This window comes from Myxocyprinus asiaticus, chromosome 14 (genome assembly GCF_019703515.2).
Source record: "Myxocyprinus asiaticus isolate MX2 ecotype Aquarium Trade chromosome 14, UBuf_Myxa_2, whole genome shotgun sequence".
NCBI lineage: Eukaryota > Metazoa > Chordata > Actinopteri > Cypriniformes > Catostomidae > Myxocyprinus > Myxocyprinus asiaticus.
Window position 1 is genome coordinate 18,523,270 of NC_059357.1, and position 27,372 is coordinate 18,550,641.

The 27,372-nt window shown below is 42.3% G+C and overlaps 1 protein-coding gene across 1 annotated transcript in view; it reads left to right on the top strand.

The window, feature by feature from the left end:
• LOC127451954 (voltage-dependent T-type calcium channel subunit alpha-1I-like) overlaps nt 1–27,372 on the top strand; it is a 293,925-nt gene that overhangs the window by 34,158 nt on the left and 232,395 nt on the right. Inside the window, exon 2 of the mRNA XM_051717045.1 lies at nt 21,194–21,443. Within this exon, the coding sequence (XP_051573005.1) occupies nt 21,211–21,443 (233 nt within the window). The 5' untranslated portion in view covers nt 21,194–21,210. The remainder of the gene's footprint in view (nt 1–21,193; nt 21,444–27,372) is intronic.

The following is a 27,372-nucleotide window of genomic DNA, read 5'->3' on the forward strand; positions in this document are numbered from 1 at the left end:
AGAAACACAACTCACATAAAATGTTTGTCTGCAAATTGCTTGCAATTTTAGGTTTCAACCACAGATGCTGATAGAGAGCTCAAAGTTCCGTAGTGCACCTTTAACAATAGTTTAGCGTAAAAGTACATGTATTGGCCTTTTAAACATCATAATATGGTAAATCATACCTTTTTACTAATAAAAACATATTTTGATAATATTTTACCGTAAAATGACATCCATTGTATTATATTTCTTTCACCGTGCATGGTGAGGTACTACCTAATTAACCAATTCATTTTTTTTACTGTTGCATTTTTACATTCTATTCCCATTTAAATTCTGAATTTTTTTTACAATGTACAGAACAGCACTATTTAACAGCTGTAACCATTTTGCCTGATGCAACGAGGTTTTTTTTCTTTCTTTTTTTTCAGGTTTCTCCCTTTTGAAAATCATAGATTCCATACTAACTATAGTTATTGTCCCCTACATAGTCTGAGGCCATAATAAACCTGCCACAGCATCTGCTGGAACTGTAGCACTGTTAAACCCAACCATACATAACTGCGGCATTGCACTGAGTTTGTTGCACTTATGGTTCTGTCCTGGAGTCCACTCCAATCACCTGGCCTGTGCAAGTTTCTTCCCACGGGCCGTGCCAGCACCTGGTTGCCACAGTAACACCCTTCTAATTGGCTGAGCTTGCCTTGTCACAGTGTTACTGGTGGTGCAGTACTTCTATCTCTTTATTTCCTCTGAATTATAACTGAGAGGACTCATAGTCAGCTAGGATCTATATAAATCAAAAGACCCTTGAGTATCTATCAGTATCAGTTCAGTGGTATGTATGTGTGTGTGAGATTTAACCAACATTGGATGTGTGCATTGTTCTTTAGAGTGTGCTTATGGGTGATGTATGTGAGAATGGCTTTTCTCTCTCTTTAACCAGAGAGCTTAAGGGACTGACAGCGCCCAGCGGAATGCAGCCATTCTTTTCCTCCACAAAGGGGAGCATGAGAAGGGAACAAAGGTTTTGTGTCCCTTTCAATCCTCTCTTGCCTTCTCCTTCTCCTTTCTTTCCCCTTCTCTCCTTAGCACCCTCTATCTTTCCTCTGTGGAGGCCATTGTGCTCTTGAGTGGTAGTGTCAAGAGTCACGAGCGCTGAGCTTGTTCTTTTATTATTTAATTTTGCTATTCACCTGAGTGCAGTCACCTCAGAGACTGCTGGCTGCTCAGCAGCATGTTGTGTGTTTAAGCAGCACTTAAGTGTTCATATCCACTAAAAAAAATTATTTTGGAAGGCTATGACCAAAACTTGACATTTTCTTTTCAAAGCTCCCCCTGCTGAAAAGACTAGCTTAGACCATTTGGAAATTCCATGCTGGTCCAGGCTGGTTAGCTTACTGTAATATTCTGGCCAGTTCCATACCAAATGCCATGTCTTCTCCACTCTGTAATCACTTGCACTATACTGACATGTATACCTCATTGTTGCCAATTTGCACTTTGTTATAATTTATTTATAAACTGTATTACTATTTTTACTTCTGGTTAGATGCTTACTGTATTTCTGTAGCTGTGGCTCAAATGACGCACTATACACTGTTCACTCGCCCATATAGTGTATACATTTTTAAACTGTAGAATGATTTAAAATCAGTGGATTTTCAAAAGTGGGGATTTTCAATGAAAATTGGCGAGTGGTATTTGCATGCCACTCCCCCGGACATACGGGTATAAAAGGAGCTGGTAGGCAACCACTCATTCAGATTTTCTCTTCGGAGCCGAACGGTCATGCTCATTGAGCTGAATATTACTGACGGCGCATTTCAGCGGCTTCTCCCTCCTCTGCATTGGTGCACTGCAGAGAACGCCCCTGGGCGCTTCGGCAGAAAAATAAAGAGAGTGTATTTTCTGAAAGAGCTTTTCCTCCTCTAAAAGAGTATATATTTCTCTAAAAGAGCAGCACACACGGAACGTCTTTTTAAAAACACGTCTTTTTAAAGATGCCTTTCCGATTGTGTGTTATTCCTGGTTGCGGTCGTTATCTCTCAACTTCGGATGGTCATGATCGCTGTCTTTCGTGTCTGGGCGCGACCCACACGGAGGCAGTGTTTGTGGATGGTTCATGTTCTCACTGCGAGAACATGACCATGGCAACATTGCGGGAGGACTCCCCACCTCGGTCCTTCTACCTACATGTATGAGGCCAGCACGGCTAGCACTGGGGGTGATTTTGGGACCCCAATGGGATCGTCTCCGCCGGGCATCCCCCCACGGACCTCCCATTCCCCAATACGCTCGTCTGCCCCAATCGGGCTTCCGGATGAGTTCGCCGGCCCGTCTCATGGCGAGTCTGGCCTCTTGTTCGGAGCCCGCGAAGATGATGAGCTCTCGAGCGCAGCATCGGAGAGCGGGCTTGTCCAGTCGGACGCAGAAGCCTCAGCTGGGCTTCCCCCTTAGGGGACAATTGCCCAGTCACAGGCTGATGCCGAAATGATGGACATGATTTCCCGGGCACCGCTCAAAGCAGCCACGCCCCACTCCAGTGCCATTCTTCCCAGAAGTGCACGAGGAGCTGACGAAGTCGTGGGAGGCATCTTTTACTGCCGGGCCCCGATTCCGCAGTTCCCCCGCTCTCACTACCCTCGATGGCGGGGCGGCCAGGGGCTATACGGCGATTCCCCCGGTGGATCAGGCGCTCGCGGTGCACCTATGCCCGCAGCGCGCCACCACCTGGCGCGGATGCCCTAAGCTCCCGTCCAAGCCCTGTAGGCTCACGTCGTCCCTGATGGCTAAAGCCTACAGCGCTGCTGGACAAGCCGCCTCTGCCCTGCACGCCATGGCTCTCCTGCAGGTCCACCAAGCCAAGGCGTTGAAAGAACTGCACGAGGGTAGTTCCGCTCCATATTTGATGCAGAAACTGCGCTCGGTAACCGACCTCGCTCTCCGAGCGACGAAGGTCATGGCGCGGGCTCTCGGGCGGACGATGGCCACACTAGTGGTCCAGGAGCGCCACCTTTGGCTCAACCTGGTCGAGATGGGCGAGGCCGACAAGACACGGTTCCTTGCTGCCCCCATTTCCCAGGCGGGCCTATTCGGCGACACCATCGAGGACTTTGCCCAGCAGTTCTCGGCGGTGAAGCAGCAGACGGAGGATATCCAGCACATCCTGCCCCGGCACGGCTCAAGATCCCGCACCCCGTCTGCTCGTCGCCAAAGGGCGTCCCCCTGCGGTGACTGCACCGGCTCCGCCGCAGCCCGCCCCTTTGGCCCGGCCCTGGCGTGGAGTCCACTGCAGGAAGCAGACGCCACCCGTCTCACAGCCGGCGCCTAAGAACCCACTGAGGTCCTTAAAGCGCCCCTGAGACGGGCGACCCAGGGACGAGGGAACCCACTCACGTGAAACTGGTAGAAAGACCACTCCATCCCCCGGTGGAGGGCTGGGCAGAAAATCTTTTGTTGCCTTTTTGTTTGATTTCGCTGCATGCCCAAGTGGCTGCGGTACCCAACAGTTCAGCAAAAGAGTGGCTTCCTTCCTCCCTGGGTCACACACCTGGTGTGTACGGTCGTCACCACGACTACCGTCCACGGGTTCTTTCTTGCAGGATTGGCGCTCCAGCGGTGGCCTTTCCACCCCTGAGCACCCAGACTGTTCCGGGGGTGGTCACAAGGAGCCAGGTAAGTGCTTCGATGTCCCTAGTCTCAGCACGGCCATGACGTGGTGTGGCACCTCGAGCTACGCCCCGCCGCAAAGCCCCACCTGCCGGTATATCCGACGACATTGTCCCCTTAGTCCCCCTTGTGCGGAACTTGGACGCGTGGCTCACGCTTTCCAATCCATCGCGATGGATGATCCGGACCGTCCGACTCGGCTACTCGATTCAGTTTGCCAGGCGCCCACCCAGGTTCAGCGGTATTCACTTCACCTTGGTCAAGAGCGAAAACGCTGCCACCTTGCTCGCGGAGATCGCTACCCTCCTATGGAAGGGCGCGATAGAACCTGTCCCTCCAGCCGAGATGAAGAAAGGGTTTTACAGCCCCTACTTCATCGTACCGAAAAAAGGCGGTGGTTTACGACCAATCTTGGACCTGCAAGTACTGAACCGGGCTTTACACAGACTCCCGTTCAAGATGCTGATGCAAAAACGCATTCTGGCGAGCATCCGGCATCAAGATTGGTTCGCGGTGGTAGACCTGAAGGATGCGTACTTCCACGTCTCAATCCTTCCTCGACACAGACCCTTCCTGCGGTTTGCATTCGAGGGTCAGGCGTATCAGTACAAAGTCCTCCCTTTCGGCCTGTCCATGTCTCCTCACATCTTTACGAAGATTGCAGAGGCTGCCCTTGCCCCGTTAAGGGAGGTGGGCATTCGCTTTCTCAACTATCGATGACATGCTAATCCTAGCTCACTCTTGAGACATGTTGTGCACACCCAGGGACCTGGTGCTATCACACCTCAGCCGAATAGGGCTTTGGGTCAACTGGGAAAAGAGCAAGCTCCTCCCAGTTCAGAGCATCTCTTTTCTCGGTTTGGAGTTGTACTCAGTCTCCTTGACGGCGCGCCTTACAAACGAGCACAACCAGTCGGTGCTGGCCTGTTTGAAGGCGTTCAAACAGAAAACAGTGGTTCCACTGAAACTTTTTCAGAGGCTCCTGGGGCATATGCCGTCCTCGGCGGTGGCCACCCCGCTCGGGTTGATGCATATGAGACCGCTTCAGCACTGGCTCCAGACTCGAGTCCTGAGATGGGCATGGCACCACGGGACACATCGCGTGGCCATCACGCCGGTCTGTCACCGTCTTTTCAGCCCTTGGACTGACCTCTCATTTCTACGGGCAGGTGTTCCTTTAGAACTGGTCTCCAGGCACATCGTGGTCACAACAGACGCCTCCAAAATGGGCTAGGGTGCTGTTTGCAATGGGCACACAGCCGCCGGCCTCTGGATGGGCCCGCGACTGCATTGGCACATCAACTGCCTCGAGTTGTTGGCAATTCTTCTCGCCCTGCGGAGGTTCCGGCCGTTGATCCAGGGCAAGCATGTGTTGATTCGGACAGACAACATGGCAACGGTAGCATATGTCAACCGCCAAGGCGGTCTGCGCTCTCGTTGTATGTCACAACTCGCCCGCCGTCTCCTCCTCTGGAGTCAGCAGCACTTCAAGTCGCAGCGAGCCACTCACTCACATCCCGGGCAACCTCAACACTACAGCGGACACGCTGTCACGGCAGTTTACCCTCAGGGGAGAGTGGAGACTCCACCCTCAGGTGGTCCAGCTGATTTGGAGTCGATTCAGATGGGCACAGGTGGACCTGTTTGCCTCCCAAGAATCCTCCCACTGCCCGCTCTGGTACACCCTCACTGAGGCTCCCCTCGGCATAGACGTGCTGGCAAGAGGCGCCTGTATGCCTTTAAGTGGCATCTGTTCGCTAAGTGGTGTACTTCTCGACGTGAAGACCCCCAGAGATGCGCAGTCAGATCAGTGCTTTCCTTCCTGTAGGAGAGGTTGGAAGGGAGGCTGTCCCCTTCCACCTTGAAGGTGTACGTTGCCGCCATAGCAGCACACCACGACGCAGTCAACGGTAAGTCCTTAGAGAAGCATGGCCTGATCATCAGGTTGCTAAGAGGCACCAGGAGGCTGAATCCCTCCAGACCACGCCTCGTTCCCTCATGGGACCTCTCTGTAGTTCTTCAGGGTCTACAGAGAGCCCCCTTTGAGCCTTTGCAGTCAGCCGAGCTTAAGGCACTCTCCTTGAAGACTACCCTCCTGACTGCGCTCACTTCCATCAAGAGGGTAGGTGACCTGCAAGCGTCCTCTGTCAGCGAAATGTTCCTGGAGTTCGGTCCGGGTTACACTCACGTGATCCTGAGACCCCGACCGGGCTATGTGCCCAAGGTTCCCACCACCCCTTTTAGGGACCAGGTGGTGAACCTGCAAGCACTGCCCCAGGAGGAGGCAGACCCAGCCCTGTCGTTGCTGTGTCAGGTGCGCACTTTACGCATCTATTTGGATTGCACACAGAGCTTTAGAATCTCTGAGCAGCTCTTTGTCTGCTTTGGTGCACAGCGGAAAGGAAGCGCTGTCTCCAAGCAGAGGATTGCCCACTGGCTCATTGACGCCATAACTATGGCATATCTCGCCCAGGACATGCCGCCCCTGGTAGGGCTACGAGCCCATTCTACCAGGGGTGTAGTGGCTTCCTGGGCCCTGGCCAGAGGTGCCTCTCTAACAGATGTTTGCAGAGCAGCGGGCTGGGCAACACCCAACACCTTTGCAAGGTTCTACAACCTCCGGGTGGAACCGGTTTCTTCCTAGGTAGTGGCGCGCAACACAAGCGGATAAGCCCGGGATAGCTGGCCGGGTGTATCGCTTGCACATAGCGCTTTCCAGCTCCTTTTGCGCTGAAGACGTGCACCATTAATTCCCAGTAGTGTTCACAAACTTTGTTCCCTGGTTGACTTCCTCCGAGCCCTATGGCAGTCGAGTTTTCGGAGAGACTCGCTGCCGGCCCAGTACACGTGCTAACTAAGAGTCCTGTTCTGGGGTAGGTGCTCCGCATGTGGCGGTTCCCTGTAAGGCTAACCCCATGTGATATATATCTTCTGCTAGTTCGTTTCCCTGTTGGCAAACTGCGTCTTCCTAGGGCAGAGCCCCTCTGCCCCAGTCTCCATGTTTGTAGTAACTCCTCCACCTTGGGTAGGATCTACCTTGAAGACTCTCCACATGGTCGGAAAGACCATGTGACATATTTTTCCACTTAAATATCCCCCCCTCTCTTTGGGTGAGGTGTGGTCTCCGCGGTGTCTTCCCCTTGGGAGGGACACCCCCCGACAAGACCTGGCAGCCCAGTTGAATAATCCCTCTTCTTTTTTAGGGAGTGGAAAAAGAGAAGGGGAAAAGAGGCCACGACTGGGCTAAGCCTGTCTCTATCTTTTGGGTAGTCGACTTGTCCCCAAAGGGCCGTTCGACACTCATAACTATGTTGGGGGAGGTTACGTGTTGACCTGGTGTGCTGGCTATGAGGCACACAGTAGTCTGCCCACCACACACCGCCAGTTCACGTAACACAGTTCAGCCAGTTGTGGCGTTTTGTATAGGGAACCGTAGTGAGTGACACAACATGGAGTGAGTTACAGATAGGGAACGTCATGGTTACTTGTGTAACCTCCGTTCCCTGATGGAGGGAACGAGATGTTGTGTCCCTCCTGCCACAACGCTGAACTACCCGCTGAAATGGCCGGACCTTATATCGGCTCCTCAGCATAAAACCTGAATGAGTGGTTGCATACCAGCTCCTTTTATACCCGTATGTCCGGGGGAGTGGCATGCAAATACCACTCGCCAATTTTCATAGGCCTTTTGTAAAAAAACAAGAGGTGTCTCGGGCTCTCAAGAGTGACCTCTATTGTCACTACATCGACACAATGTCTCATTCCCTCCATCTGGGAATGGAGGTTACACAAGTAACCATGACGTTTTGGTGTCTGCAATGTTGCTCCCAAAGCTGGTTAAACTATGATGCAAACAGTGAAATTGTTTAACGAAAATAATTAAGCTCAAAACATAAATGGACAAAATGTCCAATAATAAATGAATGTGTTAGTTTGGATTGCAAATAACTGCGTGCTTCACTCTGTGTTTGACAGTGGTGGTTTTATATTTCATACACTATCAAACGCAAACATCACTGTTTCAATTATTGGCAACTTTTTGCAAAGCCCAGCTCATTTGATTACTTGACCAATTATTTATACAGAGATACAGCGCTTCCAGGCATGACAAAAATACAAAAAGCCCAATGTCCAATAGGCAATCAAATACAGATCTAATGCAAATAGCACTCACTAAGCTCCCATAGACTCCCAGAGAAGCATTGCATAAGATGGGACTGAAAATGACATGTTTAGAGTCTCTTTTCCAGTCAACATAGGATCTTTTGTGCAATTTATTTGAATGGTACAGATATCTGCCACTGACACTTATTAGTCGTGTTTCCACTATAGGGCCAAATGAGGGTGTGCTAGTGCGTGTCAGGGCCAGTTGCGTTCCCACTGTCAGTTCCGGGGGTTCATTGTGCCTGTGTCAAGTGCTCTGGCTCGCCGATTACCCTTGGACCAAAGAAGGGCAACTGGGGATTGAGGCGGGGTCAAAAATGAGTCAGGTCAGAGGTTTCAGCACCAAGATACTCATTTGCCAATTTTTCATATCTAGCTACCAGCTTACCTCAACAGACCAATGGAGAATGGAGAATCATCAGTACTGGTCAGCAGACGAAATCAGGGATCTTCTGAATATTTGGGCTGATGAAAATTTGCATCTTCAGATTTATGGCATCTGCTGAAACAAAGGTGTGATTAAGTATATTGTCGCTGAACTTTCCAAGTTGTCTATCCAACCCACAACGGTACAGAATCAGGAAAATTTAAACAAATTGCGGGTACAGTACAAATCCATGTTCATTTCAAGGGCTAGCCAGTCTCCGGAGTCTGATACCTTAGCTTGAGCTTCCCTCTTGCTTGTGAAATGGGCAGTGTGTGTGACGTAGGCACCAGACTGGCGTATTAAGGGCGGGTTTTAGGCCAACACTGCGGGGCTATTGGCCCGATGGTGGGAATGCAGATTGATTTTGGTCTCACAACTCGAGGTCCGAGGCAATTTACCCTGGCTGACCAGTTGAAAACCCTAGCTTGCACTGGCCCCATGGTGGAAAAGTGGCTATTGAAGCATGGTTTTAATAGGGCTCTATGTGCCATGTGTCCACTGTCTTCTATGGACATGTTAATGTAGAAAAGAAGGATTGCTTTACTTGAACAAACAGCATGAAACCGCCCCTTCCACTACGCAGGCATGAAGTGTCTGACATTCCATACATTTTTCTGTTGAAGAAGTGGAATAATTTGGGTACTCATAGTATTCTTTGTTGCATTTTATAGTGTGAACACACTACTCACACTACTTACACTACAAAATGACATAGAATAGTGCAGACGTATGCAATTTGGGATGCAGCCATTGGCTCTGTAGTAATATTGAATCTAATCTAATACTTAATTTTGGGTCAGCATCCAAAACACAACATTCATTGCATTGCGCTAGTCTTTTCAGGAGTGCAGCCAGTCAACAGCATTTCATTTATAGAATAGAGAGATGATCTTGTTTTCCTTCTCAAGTCAGTCCTTTCATCTCCCTCTTTGCATGTGCTTGTCTTTTCTGCATGCCACCATCCTTTATCTCTCAGTCATGTCCTTTTCACGACCGAATGCTTCGTTTTCCAAATCCTTATTCAAAGCCAATTTCACATCACTGGAGGAGAGGAGCAAATCGCTGACACAGCACCGTGATAGTGGGACGACAGGAAGTGAAGAGGAAAGGAGAGGAAAAGAGGAGCAATGTGGATAGAGAGAGATATGGAAACAGGAAAGATTGTATTGGTAGAGACAGCATGCAGGGAAAGATATAGGTAGTAGAGATGGAGGGAATGAAATGCATGTAAATATTAATGTAGGAGATTGGAGATTAGAGGTGGGAAAGTGCTGAAGAGGTTGGATAGGAAGAGATAGGGAAGCTGGAATGGATTGATTTTGCTCTGAATGTGACAGGATGGTTAATTGAGAATGAGAGGGAAGGGAGAGTGGAAGGAAAAGAGCAGTTAGAGGGAAGGCGAAGGGGAAAATGTTGTGTCACAACTGAAATCACGAAAGCAGGCAGGAGCTGCTCTAGTGCAACCTAATAACAACCTGTCTACCACAGTCACCCCCTTCTCTGCTAAATACACACACATCCTCTCCTCTCACTACTCGATTATATGCATGTTTATGTAAATCAGGTTATTAGGAAGATGCAGTGTGTTCATCTGGTGTAGGGGCAGATGGAAGATAAGGGAAGGAAGTAATATCATCCTTTTCAGTGTTGCTCTCAAGGGCCTTATGCAAAGAATGGAACAGTATGCAGAGGTCTCGAGATCCGTTTTTAAAAGTTCTTTTAATTTGACTTAACTTAAAAATATTCCACTGATGGCATGAGATGCAGAAAGAGCTTTGAAATGCATTGCAAAGACATCTGTCTATCGCATGTTTACAGATGGATGCAAAACACGCAGAACTTTTATGCACACACCTTTTTCTAGTCAATATAGACTATGTGTGAGTTTGTCATCTGGCTTTGGTGCTCTGGCACTTCCTGTCTCTGACATTAAGCTGCTTTGTGATCTGGACCTTTTGGGTTTTTGTACCTCGGGAGAACTCTGGCACATTGAGTTCTCCAGAGCTAAAAGAGCTTTGAAACTCCTTTATATCTCTGTTCGCCCTCTCTCATTTTCTTTCCCCTCGTTCTCTCAAAAGCCTAGACAGTCTATTGAAATGACAGTCAATTGAAAGCTCATTTTCCATCCTCTGATTCTTTCCTTCTCATTTGCATCGTCGTCTTCTCTCTGTTTCATATTTCACACTTAAGAACCAGCGCACACACAATAACACAGAGCCATCAAAACATGCTCTCGGGCTATCTGGGTAGCCTATACAACATCGAATACACCATGCAACTAAATAAATATGCATATATTGTACACTGCTGTCTATGCATGTGTTATTTCTACACCACTTGCATCACCAAAAAATTAAAGTTTTCAAACTGGTTTGAAACTCGGAAAACTCTGTTCATCTTCCATTTATTCAGAAACTTACCTACACTTATACTGTACCTATATACCTACAGAATATACCCCCCCACCCCCCACCCCATTTTGAAATACGTTAAAATGCGTAATGAATGATAGTGTATACTAACACCTTAAAAATTCTGCATTTATTTCATTTTGAACACAATTATGACACAATCAAACAAGTAAAGAAATGGTGTGGTGATAAACTGTTTTTTCTCACTATGTCTGAAATAAAAATTTTAACAGGAATACTTGCATAACTTAAAAAAATTCTACGAGTATGGTAAATGGCATTATTTATTGTACTGAATTAGTGCTGAGGAGCTACCAGTGAGCTACCTTCTGGATGCTGACCCCATTGACCCTTGATCTGGAAAGAAATTACTAATATTTGTTTGTTTAAATGGCATGGAGGTAAATGACCTACTCTAATGTATTTAAGTTGTATGGATAACTATTAACTTGATAACTTATAAAAAATTATAATCTCTGATTTATCTATACATTTATATTATAAATAAATCACTTTCATTTGAGAATTGGTTTAGAAATAATATTGTTATTGTTAGCCAGTTGCTTATTGATAAAGACCAGTTATGTTACCTTTCAGAATTTTTCCATGTATAATTTTGAAGAAATTTCAAAAGAGTTCCAAATAGTTGTAAATGCCATTTCTATTGGTATTAAGATTCTTTTAAAAGTAGAGCAAACTCTGTTTGATTCAGTGTTTTTGAGCTCAAGGAAGTTCTCAGTTCGCGGAACCCTTTACTGATGACAAGTTTAATAACCATTTTGTTTATAATTGTCTCATTAGAAAAACTATTACAGCATATACTTTTCAATGGATGGATACTGTATTTAAGAGGTCATTTGGAATTTGGTTTGGCCTCTTCCCCAGAAATATATTGAGACATCTTTTAAAATATTACACAAATGCAGTCCATGTAATAGTATGGTTTCTAAGTATATTAACAAAATAAAATAATACTTTTTGTGACAAAGATGAGATGAAACTTTTTTTTGTAAATGTGTTTGAGCAAATAGCCTGTTTCTCAGAGAAAAAAAAAATGGTATCTGACATATGAATTAATGTTTTTGATATTGTTTTTTATTATAACAACAAAAATTAAATATTGTCCAATTGTTTATTATTTTTAGATACATTTTCATTTATAAGTGTACATTTTTAGGCAAGAATCCACTCTTCCCAATCTATTCGGTTGATTTTAATTATTTTGATACAATTTTATTGGGCATTAATAACAAAACATCCAAAAAAATGTCAACAAAATTGTTGATATATGGCCACTTATCATTTTTTCCCTTTGGCTGTTTATTTATTTATTTATTTATTTATTTATTTTACATTACGGAACTGCTGTAAGTATTCAGACTGTTCTTGGCATTAATAAATAAAAAAATAAAATAAAAAACATTTGTTAGCTAGCTAGCTTGCTGAGCTCAAGTAGGTACATTAGGTAAGTAACGTTACAGTAACTGATGTTATCAGACAACTAACTAGTTGGCTTTATCAAACCTAGATGAAAATATTTCTAATATCTAACTCTTTAAAATTGACAAGAACATTGTTCCATTACAATGTACGTGTAGTTATATACATTTATAATGTATTTAATTGAATAACGTTAATTAATTTCCCTCAAATAATGTCAAAGTTCAAACTTAAACTTACCAGGTCATGTTGTAAACTGTTCACAATTAAGTACAGATGTCAGACATACAATTTCACAGACAGTGGATAATACATGGTTTTTAATGTATATTACCTCACCAGGTCTTTGTTTGTTGAAACCTGCCAAGGTGACAACAGTCCCACCTACTATCCGGAGCAGGTAGTGTTCAACAGCTAGCTATAAATGCAAGGACTTTAAAACCCTGCTGATGATCGTTTCTGCAGGGAACTGATTGAATGCACAAGTGATAATCTACCACGGCCGGCGCCCATTGCTTTTCATTACAGACAGACGTACTACTGGCAAAGAAAGTCAAAGTCATTGAACATATTTTATTTGTGAATTGAAACGTGTGTGAATCTTCAAGAAAAGATCAGGGGCTTGGAACGATGTGAATGTGACAAAGTTCCACTGGAATTGACCGCAGTGTAAATAACTAGAAGTTTATAATACCAGAATTTAGTGATATGGGCTTATAAACAATCACACAACCACAGGATGTACAGCAGAATTATGCGCTAATGTCTGATAATTTTCTAACGTCAGCATTTATAGTAAAAAAGTAAGTAAATCATTCACTTGTTGCTGTGTGTTGTTGTATTGAAAAGACGGTTATAAAATCTGCTTCTTACTTTACCGAGATTGTAACGATAGTGTTTCTTCTCTGCATGTAAACCTCCGTTTATATGTACCTGCATAACCTCAGACGATGCCTTTATTTATTTATTTATTTCCAAAGGCGATGTTTCATAAGCCATGCTGAATGCAAGATCTGAGTGTCTGTTTACTATGCACCGCTAAGAAAGAGAGGATGCTCTCTACCAAGAACAGAGAGTAAATTATTTTGTCAAGATGAAACAAGATGCAGTTTTGGTGCAAAGAAAGTTGAAGCAGCATTTTCCCGGCATCTTTCTTCTCTCTGCTGGTTGTGTAAAGTTTGTGGAGGTGTGTGAGACGGCACAGAGGACTGTCCTGCCAGCACCTGATTTCATTAACTCTGCCTGTGCAACAGTGTGTGATGAAACAATAGCAAAATGTGATAAATGGGAAAACTATATGCGCTCAAAACCAATGAGTTTATGAAAACCGTAATTAATGACAATAATATGTCGACATTTATTGCCAGCCTGTAATATAAAGCAGCATAATATAGTATTTTTGTATAGCTAAAGCAGCTGGAAGTGGCTTATACCGGAAATGGTCCACATTCAAAGTTGATAATGGCGGCGCCCTAGTTTCGCTGTAAAATAAGGTGGATAGATCCTCAATGGCATCAGATCCACCTTCTCATTCATAACAGTATGAGAGTGCCCTCTGTCTGCTCGTATGACTGTAACACATAATAAGGAAAGTGTTTCTGAACTGTCCAAACGCTCCTCAGATCACTTCATTTTAAAGCAGAAATTGACTAAATATAAAATGGAACAAATGACAATAATCATTTATAAATAAATGCAAAGTAATCTCTTAAATTACCAAAATACTTTTTTGATTCTGATTACCAACTATTTAAATTGTAATTGTAGTGGAATATAATTACTTATATTTTGTATTTTAAATACGTAATCCCGTTACTTGTATTCCGTTACTCCTCAAACCTGGCTGGGGGTCAGCCGATTGCAAGCTTGACTAATGTGACCTGTCTGAACTAATGCTATGCTTGATGTATTAAAAGATGCAACTTTTTAAACTGTCTCATAGCTAAAGCATAGCATGCTGTCAATATGCAAAGGACTGCTGCTAAAAAATATCAGAAAAATTGTAGATAAACAAGTCATCGCTAACTCATTAGAGGGGCCATCTCCAAGGAAATAGGGAGGGTGAGGACAGGAACAGCAAGATACTGAAGTTGACTTGGAATGGTTGAAAACCTTAGACATCTTCACAATGACGCACATTGTTTTCATGAAATATGACCCAATAAGCCAACACTCAAATGTAAACTATTGTACATTGTTGATTGTGGTCTATGACTGGTGCTGAATGGATTTGTTTCTGTTGAAATGCCACTGACATTGTAATTATCAGGGCTGAAGGAAGCCTAGCATGCCTTTGTTTGAGCTGAGGGCTGGGCTTCCTACTGGGCTCTAACTGTAGTCATAGAATATAAACATAAATTGATGTCACACTGTCATTCTACCAAGAATTTCTGACAGACTTTGCTGGCACCCCATTATGACACTAGGATCTTTGCTGTATTCATGCATTCTTCTTCTGTGGAACACAAAATGAGATGTTATGAATGTTAGGGACTGACAGCCTCAGTCACTATTCACTTTCATTGTAAGGAAAAAATATGCAGTGAAAGTGAATGGTGTCTGAGACTAACATTCTTTTTGGGTGAACTATCCCTTTAAGTGTTGAGACAAATCGTGAAATGCGTGACAAATATTTAATTGTATACATCAAAGAGTACAATTATCCACTACTCTTTAACCTCCTGAGACCACAGCGTGACTGCTGTGTGCATTTTCTGTATACCTTTATTTGTTTGTAACAAGTAGTACCTAATAAACAAATTCTAGAGCAAATAGTTTTCCTAAAAATTGATGTCCACATATGTGGACAGCAGGACTATGTTTTGAAATTTTAAATAATACTAAGCTATAGAAAGTCAGATTTTTTTCATTTTTTTTTTTTCAGACTTTTTTCATTAAATTGTTTATGTTTCCAGGAGTGTTGGTTTTTCATGTTTTTGAGATGTTACAGACATTACATCAGAAAATAGCATAATTAATTCTGATTGAAATGAATGGCCAGCATCATCTAATCACTGCCAACCATGTTAAAATAAAAGTATACATTATACATTCTGAATTTATATTACCATTGTCCCTTGTCTGCCAAACATGTTGTGTAGTGATAACAAAATAAAATTTATATTAAAATAAAGTGAAATGACCCAAAGATGTGTTAATGTTGAAAGTTTTTCAAAATAACCAACATGTTTTTTCAAATTTTGAGGGAATAATATCCCAAAATCCACGTATGTGGACATCATTTTTAACAGCGTGCTGACGCGTGAAAAATGAATGAATTTAAGCGGCATATCAAATGAAAATAGAGACACTACTCTTTACACCCAAACAGGTTTTAAAAAAAAATACTTAGAAGATTCTTACCAGATGTACTTTTGTTGGCTCTGTGCCTGTCTTGTGAACAGTATTGAGTAAGTGTAAACTCATTTAAATTATGCGTTGCGCATAGCAAAGCCAAAATACAACGTCCATGCATGTGGACGTGGTGTCGCACGAGGTTAAAACTGCAGCACATTGAAGTTAGCACATGATGCTGGCCAGTATCACCACTCCCTAAGCGCATATTACGCAGTCTGCGTAGGGCACCAATTCCCTAGGGGGGCACCAGAAACTCCACCAGCTGCCCTCTCGCAGACGATTGCATCACAGCTCGCCTCACCTCGTCCAACTATCGCAGAGCTCTGCTTAGACCATCAATTTGGCCAGCACCGGCCCTGATGCTGTTCATTTTAATCTGCTCACTACACAGCCGGAGACATAATGACAGTGCAGCCTTTTTGCAATGCAACTTTTGAAGCTCCAAATTGAATTGTAATGCTGACAAAAACCACCATGGCAATTCCAAGCATGTCAAAGCACAGGAGTTGAAAAACATACCTGTCAGCAAAAGCAGGTACTGACTAATGTCTTATTCACAGTAAAACAGCAATGAAGTTTTAGCGAGTACACATTATTTGACCATTTTACACACATTGGTATTGTAATTAATTGTAGAAGTTTTTACAGAGAAGTGGTGTGTATATGGGTCCTGGCTAATTGCTCTTATTGTTTCGTGATTTATTAAGAGTGGCCCACAGACAGGATGGCCACTAATGCAAAACAGCCCTGCATGTTGCAATATTTTGCTGAAAAGACGAGCTTATACCAACATGAATTTCCATGCTGGTGTATACTAGTTAACTAAAGAAGTCTTGCTTCTTAAGCTAGTTAAAAAGCCCAGCCGTATCACGAAAACACCAACATCCAAACACAACCTATTCTGGTAACTAGCTTCATCAGGGTATTTAACAATCATACTCTCTACACACTCACAGGAATAAATGTTCAGTCATTCAGCATAATTTTAAACAGTAATAGACAATTTCCCCACTTGAGCTGATCTCTGCTGTGCTTCATTCACTCAAAGTTCTGCCATGAAAAGCGAATGTTTTTTGTTCACTCTATGCATCTTTCGAGTGTTAATTTGTTGATTAAATGTGTTACTGGATTGGTTATAGAGGAGAGAAATTCAGACATGAGATTCTGAAAAAGGTAGATATGAGATGGAGAAAGCAAGGCAGACATTGAGGCCTTGATGTAGCTTTTGCTATGTAAATGCTATCCAGGGAGAACAGTGATGATTTAAAGAGCTTTTAGTATGTGTGTATGTCTTCTGAAAATATCAAAAGGCTTTAATGTGTTTGACTATTTCGCTCAAGCCTACTCTTCCTCCTCTATTCCCCTTTTCTCTTTCTCTTCTTTTTTCTCTATTCTTTTCTCACCCTTCCTTGCTTAACCTTGGCTGTTAGTAATGGTACTGACCATGCCAAACACTGCTGTGGTTGTGTATGTATAAAGCATATAGCTAAATACACTCACTGTGCAATTTATTAGGAACACTGTGGACCTAGTTGTAACATACTGGCAGGCTGAAGACAGGAACAGACAGAGACAAAGTAGCTGAAATGTGAACCCAAGTGCAGATTTATTTACAGTGCTGATATCCAAAGTATGAATCCAAAACAAAACAAACATAAACGACTAGACTTGACTCTGAACCGGATAAACTGGATGAGGAAACAGAGTTACAATCAACAATACTCGACGAGGGACTATAACAAACAAGAGGGCTTAAATACACTGACAAGGGAAACGCATGACAAAGATAACCAATGACAAGACTAAACTAATAACTAGATAAGAGTATTAAACAGGAACCAATAACAGAACTGATAACAAGTTAACAAGACAATGAACCAATGATAACAAGACACATGAACATGAGGGAAACAGGATATCACATGACAAGACAAGAAGTACACTGAACTTCAAACTAAAAGTCTTAAATACACCTAACAACCTCTAGTGGCCGCTGAAGCAAATTTCCCAGGTGTAACACAACCCCCTCTTTAAGGAGTGACTCCTGGTGCTCCTAGACATAACACCAAAAATAAAAAGAATTGTTCATAGGAGGAGCAGGACATCATGGAACCAGCAGTCCAAGAAAGCACAGGGGGAATGAGAGGGTAAAATGGACCAGGTGGCCAAGGCGGAGCGAAAGGGGAGTCTGAAGACTGACGTAAACCAGGAGACCAAGCAGGCCAGGGCAGATTAGGTGGATGGCCCGGAAACCAAGGAGGCCAGGGTAGTAGTTTCAGGAAGGGAGCAGGGTCCAGTGGTTTGGGAGGCGGCTCCAGGAAGGGAACGGGGTCCGGTGGTTTGGGAGGTGGCTCCAGGAAGGGAAAAGGTTCCGGTGGTTTGGGAGGTGGAGGCCCAGGGGATGGAGCTGCCAGAGATGGAGGCTCGGGAGATGGAGCTGAGGTCAAGGCACTAGGGGACTCGGAGAGCTCAGAGGCCAGGGAAGCTGATGATTCAAGGGACAGAGCTGTGGAAGACTCGAGGATAGCCTCAGGGAACTGAACGGACTTAAGGAACTGGACCGACTCTGGAAACTGGACAGGCTTGGGGAAAGCCTTGGGGAACTGGACAGGCTCGTCGACGACAACCGTGTTCAGGAGCGCTGGCAGCGACTGGGAAATGGCCTCCATGGCCGGGAGTGCTGGCAGCAACAGGGAAACGACCTCCATGGCCATGGGCACTGGCAGTGACAGGGGAATGACCTCCATAGTTGTGAGCAAAGGCAGTGACATGGGAATGGCCTTCGAGGCAGTGGGCACTGGCAGTGACAGGGGAATGACCTCTGTGGTTGTGAGCACAGGCAATGACAGGGTAACGGCCGCCATGGCCTCGGGTACTGGCAGTGAAAGGGGAACGACCTCCGTGGTTGTGAGCACAGGCAGTGACAGGGGAATGGGAACCCTCCTCCTTTTCCGGACGGCCGGAGACACTGCTGTGGAAATGGCCTCAGTGGCCGAGGACGCTGGCTCTGGGACAGACAAGGCTTCAGGTGCTGGCTCTGGGACGGATAAGGCTCCAGGAATTGGCTCGTTGACTGTGGCAGGCGTGGGTGCTGGCTCGTTGACCATGGCAGGTGTGATGGGGATCTCAGGCTTGGCGGCCATGACGGGGAACTCAGGCTTGGCGGCCATGACGGGGAACTCATTCTTGGTGGTTGCTTTAAGAGTAATGCTGATTTCCTCTTTAGTCGCTCCCACAGTGAAGGCCGAACCAATCAGGAGCAGGACAAAGTCAATATATTTTTGCAGAGTCCAATCTATTCCCCCTGGTGGCATTAAGGATTAGATGGGCTCATTTAGCCCTGTGTGGAAAAACAGTTTCAGGGAGATCTCTTCGAAACACACCCGGTGGCAGAGTCCACAGAATTCCACCACAAATTCCTCTATGAAACGATCCCCTTGTCTTAGGTGAATAAGTGCCCCTGCTGGGTTCATCTTGGGTCGAGTATTCTGTAACATACTAGCAGGCTGAAGACAGGAACAGACAGAGACAAAGTAGCTGAAGTGTGAACCAAGTGTAGATTTATTTACAGTGCTGATATCCAAAGCATGAATCCAAAACAAAACAAACATAAACGACTAGACTTGACCAGAACTGGATAAACTGGATGAGGAAACAGAGTTACAATCAACAATACTCGACGAGGGACTATAGCAAACAAGGGCTTATATACACTGACAAAGGAAACATATGACAATGACAACCAATGACAAGACTAAACTAATAAAAAGATAAGAGTATTAAACAGGAACCAATAACAGAACAGAACTGATAACAAGTTAACAAGACAATGAACCAATGAGAACAAGACACATGAACATGAAGGAAACAGGATATCACATAAGACAAGTAGTACACCAAACTTCAAACTAAAAGTCTTAAATACACCTAGTGACGTCTAATGGCCGCTAGGGCAAAAGTCCCAGGTGTAACACTAATAAAGTGCCCGTTGTGGTCTTCTGCTGTGTTGTGCATTCTGAGATCCTATTCTGCTCACTACAATTGTACAGAGTTGTTTTCTGAGTTACCTTTTTAACACATCAAACCAGTCTGGCCATTCTCCGTTGACCTCTCTCATCAACAAGGCGTTTCTGTCCGCAGAACTGCCGCTCACTGGATATTTTTTGTTTTTGGCACCATTCTGAATAAACTCTAGAGACTGTTGTGCGTGAAAATCCCAGGAGATCAGCAGTTACAGAGATACTCAAACCAGCCCTTCTGGCACCAACAATCATGCCACGGTCGAAATCACTGAGATCACATTTTTTCCCCATTCTGATGGTTGATTTGAACTATAACTGAATCTCCTGACCCGTATCTGAATGATTTTATGCATTGCACTGCTGCCACATGATTGACTGATTAGATAATCGCATGAGTACGTAGTGTGTACAAGTGTTCCTAATAAAGTGCTCAGTGAGTGTATATCAGCTGTAATTATTGCACATGCATGGCATGGAGTTTCAGAGCATGTTTAAGACATACAGTAACTGTCTTATTATTTTTTTATATTGTGCGTTCATGCAATTAATAGCAGGTTTTTCTAATGAACACTGAATAGTGCTGAGCATATATGCAATATTCCTACAAGAACAGTGAGTTGATAAAGGTTTAGCTGTATGGTAAATGTGTGCTTAAGTCTAAGGTGTTCCAATGTGCAGCTGATTTAAAACAGACATGTCAGCATGAGTGCTCTGTGGCTTCATGCAGCTTTTAGCATTGAGTGTGAGTGTGTCTATTCTCCCATTAGGAGTGCTAATGTGTTTTAGCGTTAAAACACAAGAGAGAGACTTACCACAGCGCTCTCACTGTAAGAGTGAGACAAGAGGGAGGAAAGAGTAGGAGAGGAAAGAGATTAAGAAACCATGAAACTTGGAGGAAATCAACGATGATGAACTTCAAAATGAAGCAAATTAGCAGAGTGAGAGATGACAGTCTAAATTAATGTGAGACAGAAGCACGGTATTGTAATAGGAAAAATAGTACACTGCAGCCCTGTTCTTTCCCTCCATCTTATCCTTTCCCTTTGTCTAATGGTTCTCTCATTGTCTGTAGCTGAGTTTCTCCTGTTTAGTTGTGTTTACAGTCATAATGGCTGCAAATAGAGGCATTTTAGATGTTGAGGAGCTCTGGCACCTCAGCAGCTACTCAAGGAGAGGGAATAGGGGTAAAAAACAGCAAATTAAATTCAACTCATCACCACAGCAACACTGACAGTAGGTAGATTTCGTGTTCTGAGACAAAAGGAAAGTGGCTTGTTAGATTTAATTGAAGTGAACAGGGCTAATGGAACCTCATGGAGTACTGTTGGACTTCTGTGAGACTCGCAGTCAGGTGAGGGATGCGTCTATTGTTGCAGAAACCTCAGCCACACTCATATCTCTTGTTTTATGAGTCACTGCATGCAGTCAGTGAATGAGCGGGGATGTAGCACAATATGCTGTTCAGCATTCATTACGGATTTGGAGTTGTTTTTATTCCAGCCCTCATGAAAGCTGAGCAGATGACAGAGCGGCTCAGCACTGGCACATGCGAGCACAACACGGCACCAACACAATATGATTGAACCGAGCTCTCTCTTATATGATTTTATGAGTGTTTCCAAGTTATTTATTTCACAGTATCTGCTATTGTAGAGCTTGTATTGACCTAAACTGCCCAGTGGGTACTGATGCCTCTTTTTCTTCTCCTTTATTAGGCTGCCGCTCCGTCGCCATGACGACTGAGGAGTGTCCAGTGCCGCTTGGTGTGAGACAGGTGGGGCGGTGCGAGGACTTCGGCTCCTCCCAGGGGGATGACATCATTGAAGAGGTGGGGCCATGCGATGATGCAGGCAGTGACCTCAGCACTTTGGTCGTGCCATTTCCTGAGTTGGCGCCAGTAGTTTTCTTCTGTCTCAAGCAGACCACCTTTCCACGCAACTGGTGCATTCGCATGGTGTTGAGCCCATATCCTTTATTACCCAGCACTTAGAGGTCGTGAGTAGAGCGTTCAGACCCCTGTAGAAATTGTATACTATGGCTTGCAGATTCGTAGTAACTAGTTGACCTGAATGGACCTTAATCAAGTTTGAAGCCATATTTATTTTTTCACGATTGAAACATTAGGTATGTAAATATAGTCTGTTCAATAGGTTATACTATTCGAATTACTATCCAAAAGTCCCATCTTTTTTTTTTTTTTTTAGTTTTTTTGTCCACTGGAATACTTTTTGCATGACGAATAATGGGCTGTTAACGCCAAACCCTTATCGTCTGTCTGTGCTGTTTTTTAAAGGGATAGTTCACCCAAAGTTCATAATTTACTCACCCTCATGCAATCCCATATATGTATGACTTTCTTTCTTCTGCAGAACACAAACAAATATTTAGAAGAATCTCTTAGCTCTGTTGGTCTTTGCAATGCAAGTGAATGGTGAACAGACCTTTGAATCTCCAGAAATCACATAATGGCTGCATAAAAGTAATCCATATGACTCCACTTGTTAAATCCATATCATTAGAAGTGATGTGATAGGTGTGGGTGAGAAACAGATAAAAATGTAAGTCCTTTTTTACAATAAAGCTCCACTTTCACTTCCACATTCTTTTTTTTTTTTTTCAGATTTATGGTAATATACATGTATATATATATATATATATATATATATATATATATATATATATATATATATATATATATATCATATCACTTCTGAAGATATAGATTTAACCACTTGAGTCTTATGGATTATTTTTATGCTGCCTGTGATTTTATGTGATTTTTGGAGCTTCAAAGATCTGGCCACCATTCACTTGCATTGAAAGGACCAACAGATATTCTTCTAAAAATCTGTAGAAGAAGAAAGTCACACATCTTGGATGGTATGAGGGTAAGTTAATGATGAGAGAATTTTACATTTTTGAGTAAACAAGCTCTAGATGGACGACTTGGACCTTTGCGGTGCATCTGCCTGTTTTTTTATTTTTCAGGAGCCCTGTATTTAAAAAAAAACAAAGGTGTGTCAAGTTAAAATAACTTTAACTTTGTAAAACATGTCTCAAGACACCTGGATTATGTTCCATTCGTTGCGTTCATTCGTTCTAAACGGTCCTTAATGTTTTGTCAGAGAACGATCCTCACCATGACATTAAACAGTACAAGACATTGAAGGAACTGTACTTCTATACCTTAAAGGCTCGTTTTAATTCGAGAAAAAATAAATTTGGCGCCGACTCTGACTGAGGTCCATTGCCAGTAGTTATTAAATCCTGCTGTTTAGTCAGCAAGTCAGTGATTAAGTGCTGTGGGATTGCAATGACAAACTAATCTAAACGCACTGGAAGTGACAACTTGACATAAGCAGCTTGGTGTTTCGTTCATTGTGTTGAACAACGACACTTCACAAGTTGTCGACGTTGACAATGACATTCAGTTAAAATGTCAACAGTAAATATAGCTTGAAAGGCTCTGTTAGAAGTAGTGTTGTCAGTCAAGATCCATGAATGTTCTAAATGAAATCTTGCAGTTAAATAATAAATTACAATACTGAATTATTAATGAATATCTTGAATTACATACACTACTGGTCAAAAGTTTTGAAACACTTACTCATTCTTTATTATAATTTTTTTCACATTTTAGAATAATAGTAAAGTCATCAAAACAATGGAATAACATAAATGAAACTATGGGAATTATGTTGTGACTAAACAAAATCCAAAATAAATCAAAACTGTGTTATATTTTAGCATCTTCAAAGTAGTCACCCTTTGCCTAGAATTTGCAGACATGTACTCTTGACATTTTCTCAACCAACTTCTTGAGGTATCACCCTGGGATGCTTTTTAAACAGTATCGAAGGAGTTCCCATCTATGTTGGGCACTTATTGGCTGCTTTTCTTTATTATACCAAGTCATCAATTTCAAAAACGTTTTTTTTATTTTATTTTTTTTATTACATTTTAGTTTTATAATGAAATAAATTAATATGGTGGCACAATTATATTTTTGTCTACAAAACTAATTTCAAACATTTAAGCATACGCCTTCAGATCAAAAGATTTTTAAGATCATGAGAAACATTTCAGTCAAGTGTTTCAAAACTTTTGACCGGTAGTGTAGGTAAGGGTTTAAAGTGCATTGATAATGTCTTCTTGGCGTGGTTTGCAAAGGCAAAGCTGAGTTTTCACTGCCGTTTGAAGTTTGAAAGTTGATTTTTCCCTTTTTGTGCATTTCTGCCAGTAAGCCGTGGCTGCCTTAGGGACTCAGACTCCTTTGGAAAGTGTCTTAAATCGAATTTCACGTCTCTGCGTTGGTTTGGCTGACACTTTCATTTGGCTGGACTCAGAGAAAGTCTTTTATACACGATGGGCACAGGTCTTTTCCTACACAGGCCCAAATAGCTTTAAAAGCCACAGGGATCTAATCATCATCGTTCGCTGTTACTGCAAAGCAGAGCGCACAGCTCGCTCTACCTGTCTCCTGCTGTTGGCCAACTAGTGAGCTGGAATTCTGCAAACAGAGGCAGTTTCTGTGAGGACATTAGCACACATCTACACAGCATGCCAAATTTATTTCAGTGACTTAATAGGATGTCGCAGTAACTTGTTATGATTTTATTGTGTGGAGGTAGTGAATGGAGAGAGGGAGCAAGAGAAAGAAAGATAAAGAGACCCTTTGATGACTTTATTAATGGTCAAACGTATGCTGAAATTAATTTAATATGCTTTAAAGAACTGAGCACAGTCGAGCTGTGATATGCAATTCTGCAGAGGCTGAACACATTTCACACTTCTGGGAAACCAGGGGACCAGGGGCTTTGTTGAAATCAAATAGTGTACATTTCAGAAATATTTAAATTAAAGTGCAGTACTCTTTTATCAAGCCCAAGGGCCAATTTGCTAATTATTTAGTAATATGAGAGATTAGATAAGAGAGGAAATTATACCCCCCTTTCTTTAATCAGCACATTTAATATGTTGGGAAAATGAATCATTATCTATTTAATACTTTTTGCGCATTGTTGCCCTTGTCAAAACACTTTAATTGGTGATTTATTATTTTAGATATGCGACCCCAGAGTGTTTGCTGTCACTTTGCTATTTGGTTGCATTTGAGGTACAGTGTCACCACAGGGTGTCTTACAGCCTATTACTTGCTGATTTACATTCAGTCCAGCGTACAGAGAAATATCTATAACCAATTTTTTTAACATTTGAACTTTTAATCCATTTTGTTTTTCATTTTAAATGAATATTCCGGGTTCAATACAAGTTAAGCTCAATCGACAGAATTTGTGGCATAATGTTGATTACCACAAAAATTTATTTAGACTTGCCCCTCCTTTTCTTTAAAAAAAGCACAAATCTGGGTTCCAGTGAGGCACTTACAATGGAAGTGAATGAGGCCAATACATAAATGTTAAAATGCAAACTTTTTCAAAAGGATAGCCACAAGACATAAACAGTATGTGTGTTAACATGTTTCTGTATAATAAAAATCACTTACTAATCTAAAGTAAAGTGATAGCCAATTTTACAACTTTGTTACCATGACAATGTAATGTCAACAAACCCTAAAATGACTGTAAAATTGACGATTTTTCGACAATTAGAACTTTACAGCTCAAATAATATATGAGTTTTAACAGAATAATTATTTCAAGTGATTTTATACAATTATAAGCTTCACATTTCTGCCTTTAAACCTTCCATTGTAAGTGCCTCACTGTAACTTCAGTTTTTGCTTTTTTAAGAAAAGGAGGGATGGATAATAAAAAAATAAAAACCTTTTTTTTTTTTTTGTTGGTAATCAACATTATGCCACAAATGCTATCAATTGAGCTTAACTTGTATTGAACCCGGAATATTCCTTCAACCTGGTAGGACTTTGACTATGAAATAGCAGAAAAGAAACTGATTAAAATGAAATATGATTCAAAAACTTGAAAAGCACAATCAGATACAGGTGTGCTCTTTTAGTGTATCAAAAGAGATGGATGTTCTCATAGTGTCCACAAAAGGGTCCATTGTGCAAATGCTTACCAGTATGTATGTTTGTGTGCATTTCATAATAATGTTTGGCAATCCTAGACAACACATTCTGCCTTTATTACTGGAGAGACCCACAAACACTGAACTCTAACTACAGACTGAATCTAGAACAAAACATTCAGCCACCTTCAATTGGCTCATTGCAATGCAACCCAGACATCAATCCTCTGCCCATAGCATACCAACTCTGACAACGCCTGTCATCACACAGCCCTAATAGAATAATGATATTCCAAACCTTTGACTCCCAATACGGGCGTAAGATTAGAATCTGTCAACACTTCCTAAACCATTTAGTATCAGTTTTCATTCCGTAGCCTTGTTCCTTTTTTCAGTCTTCCTTATTTTGAAAGGTCTTAATCATTAGAATATGTGGGCTCAAATGTCTATTTATATTTAATGGGATAGTTTACCCAAATATTAAATTCTGTCATCCTTTATTCACCCCTAGGTTGTTCCAAACTGGTACAAAGCCTAAAATCTAAGCTAACATTCAAATCATATGGTTTGGGTGATCTATCCCTTTAAATGCATATAGATATTTGAGCCCATATATCCTAATGACTGAGGGCCTCAAAAAATTAGGAAGACTAAAAGACAGAACAAGGCTATGGTTTGAAAAATTATATTAAAGTGTTAGACCTTTTTATTGTTTTTTTATGCTTTGTCCTTTATGTAAATATAAAGGTGAGCATAGATTGATAGTGATTGAGACTTAAAAGAATGAAAAAATAAATAAATAAAATAAAAAATAAATGCCATTCTTAATATTCTAACATTCTGAATACATGTGGACATCCTCTTCTAATTAGCAGAATTACTACATCCATTACTAATGGGTGTATTGAATCAAGCATACAGTCATGTAAGCTCCTTTTTAGGACAATGTGGTGTGGTTTACTGAGAAAATGGTTTACTGAGTCTGGAGTGGAAGAACGCACAATGCATTTGAACGCTGAATGCAAGCCAGACCACATCACTTTGTCTGTGCCAGACTGCCTATTTCAGCCTCTTGTGCCATGAATGTGGCTGGACTGATGCTCACTCACCTTCTCAACCTCTCTCTTCCTATGTCTCACGTGTTTTTGAATCCTCCTTTAACTCTTTATCCCTCTTCTTATGCCTTTCGGAGGCTGAATGATCTTAAAGGGATAGTTCACACAAAATGAAAATGCTGTCATTATTTACTCACTCTCATGTCTTTCCAAACCCATACAATTTTATATTTCTGTGAAACACAAAAGTGATTTTTTTTTTATGTATTTTTTTTTTTATCGTGTTGTTCATCTAAGAAACACAAAAGTGTTTTTTTTTTTTTTTTATCTTGTAGTTCATAGTTCATAGTGACCAGGGCTGGTCAATCTACAAAAAACAAAACAAACAAAAAAAAAAAGAAAAGAGAGACAGAGAGAGAGAGAGAGAGAGAGAGAGAGAGAGAGAGAGAGAGAGAGAGAGAGAGAGAGAGAGAAAAAACATCACAAAAGTATTCTTCATTGAGGTCCATATGGCTTGTGCACTATTTTCCAAGTTTTCTGAAGCCATACAGTAGGTTTGTGTGAGGAACAGGCCAAAATTTCAGTCTTTTTTCATTATACAGTATGTCATCATTCAGTGATAATCTTGCCCTCCCCCAAAGCTCACATCTTGCCAAAATTATCATCCAGAAAAAAAGAAAAAATACAAATTGTGTCATATTTGGTTAAAGCACACTTGAACCAATGTCATTTTGATGTCATTGATGATGACTCACCTTTTTTAATTGGGCAGGATGTAAGTTTGTGAAGATTATCATTGAATAATACAAAGCTCAGACAAAGCTATTGTATGACTTCAGAAGACTTAG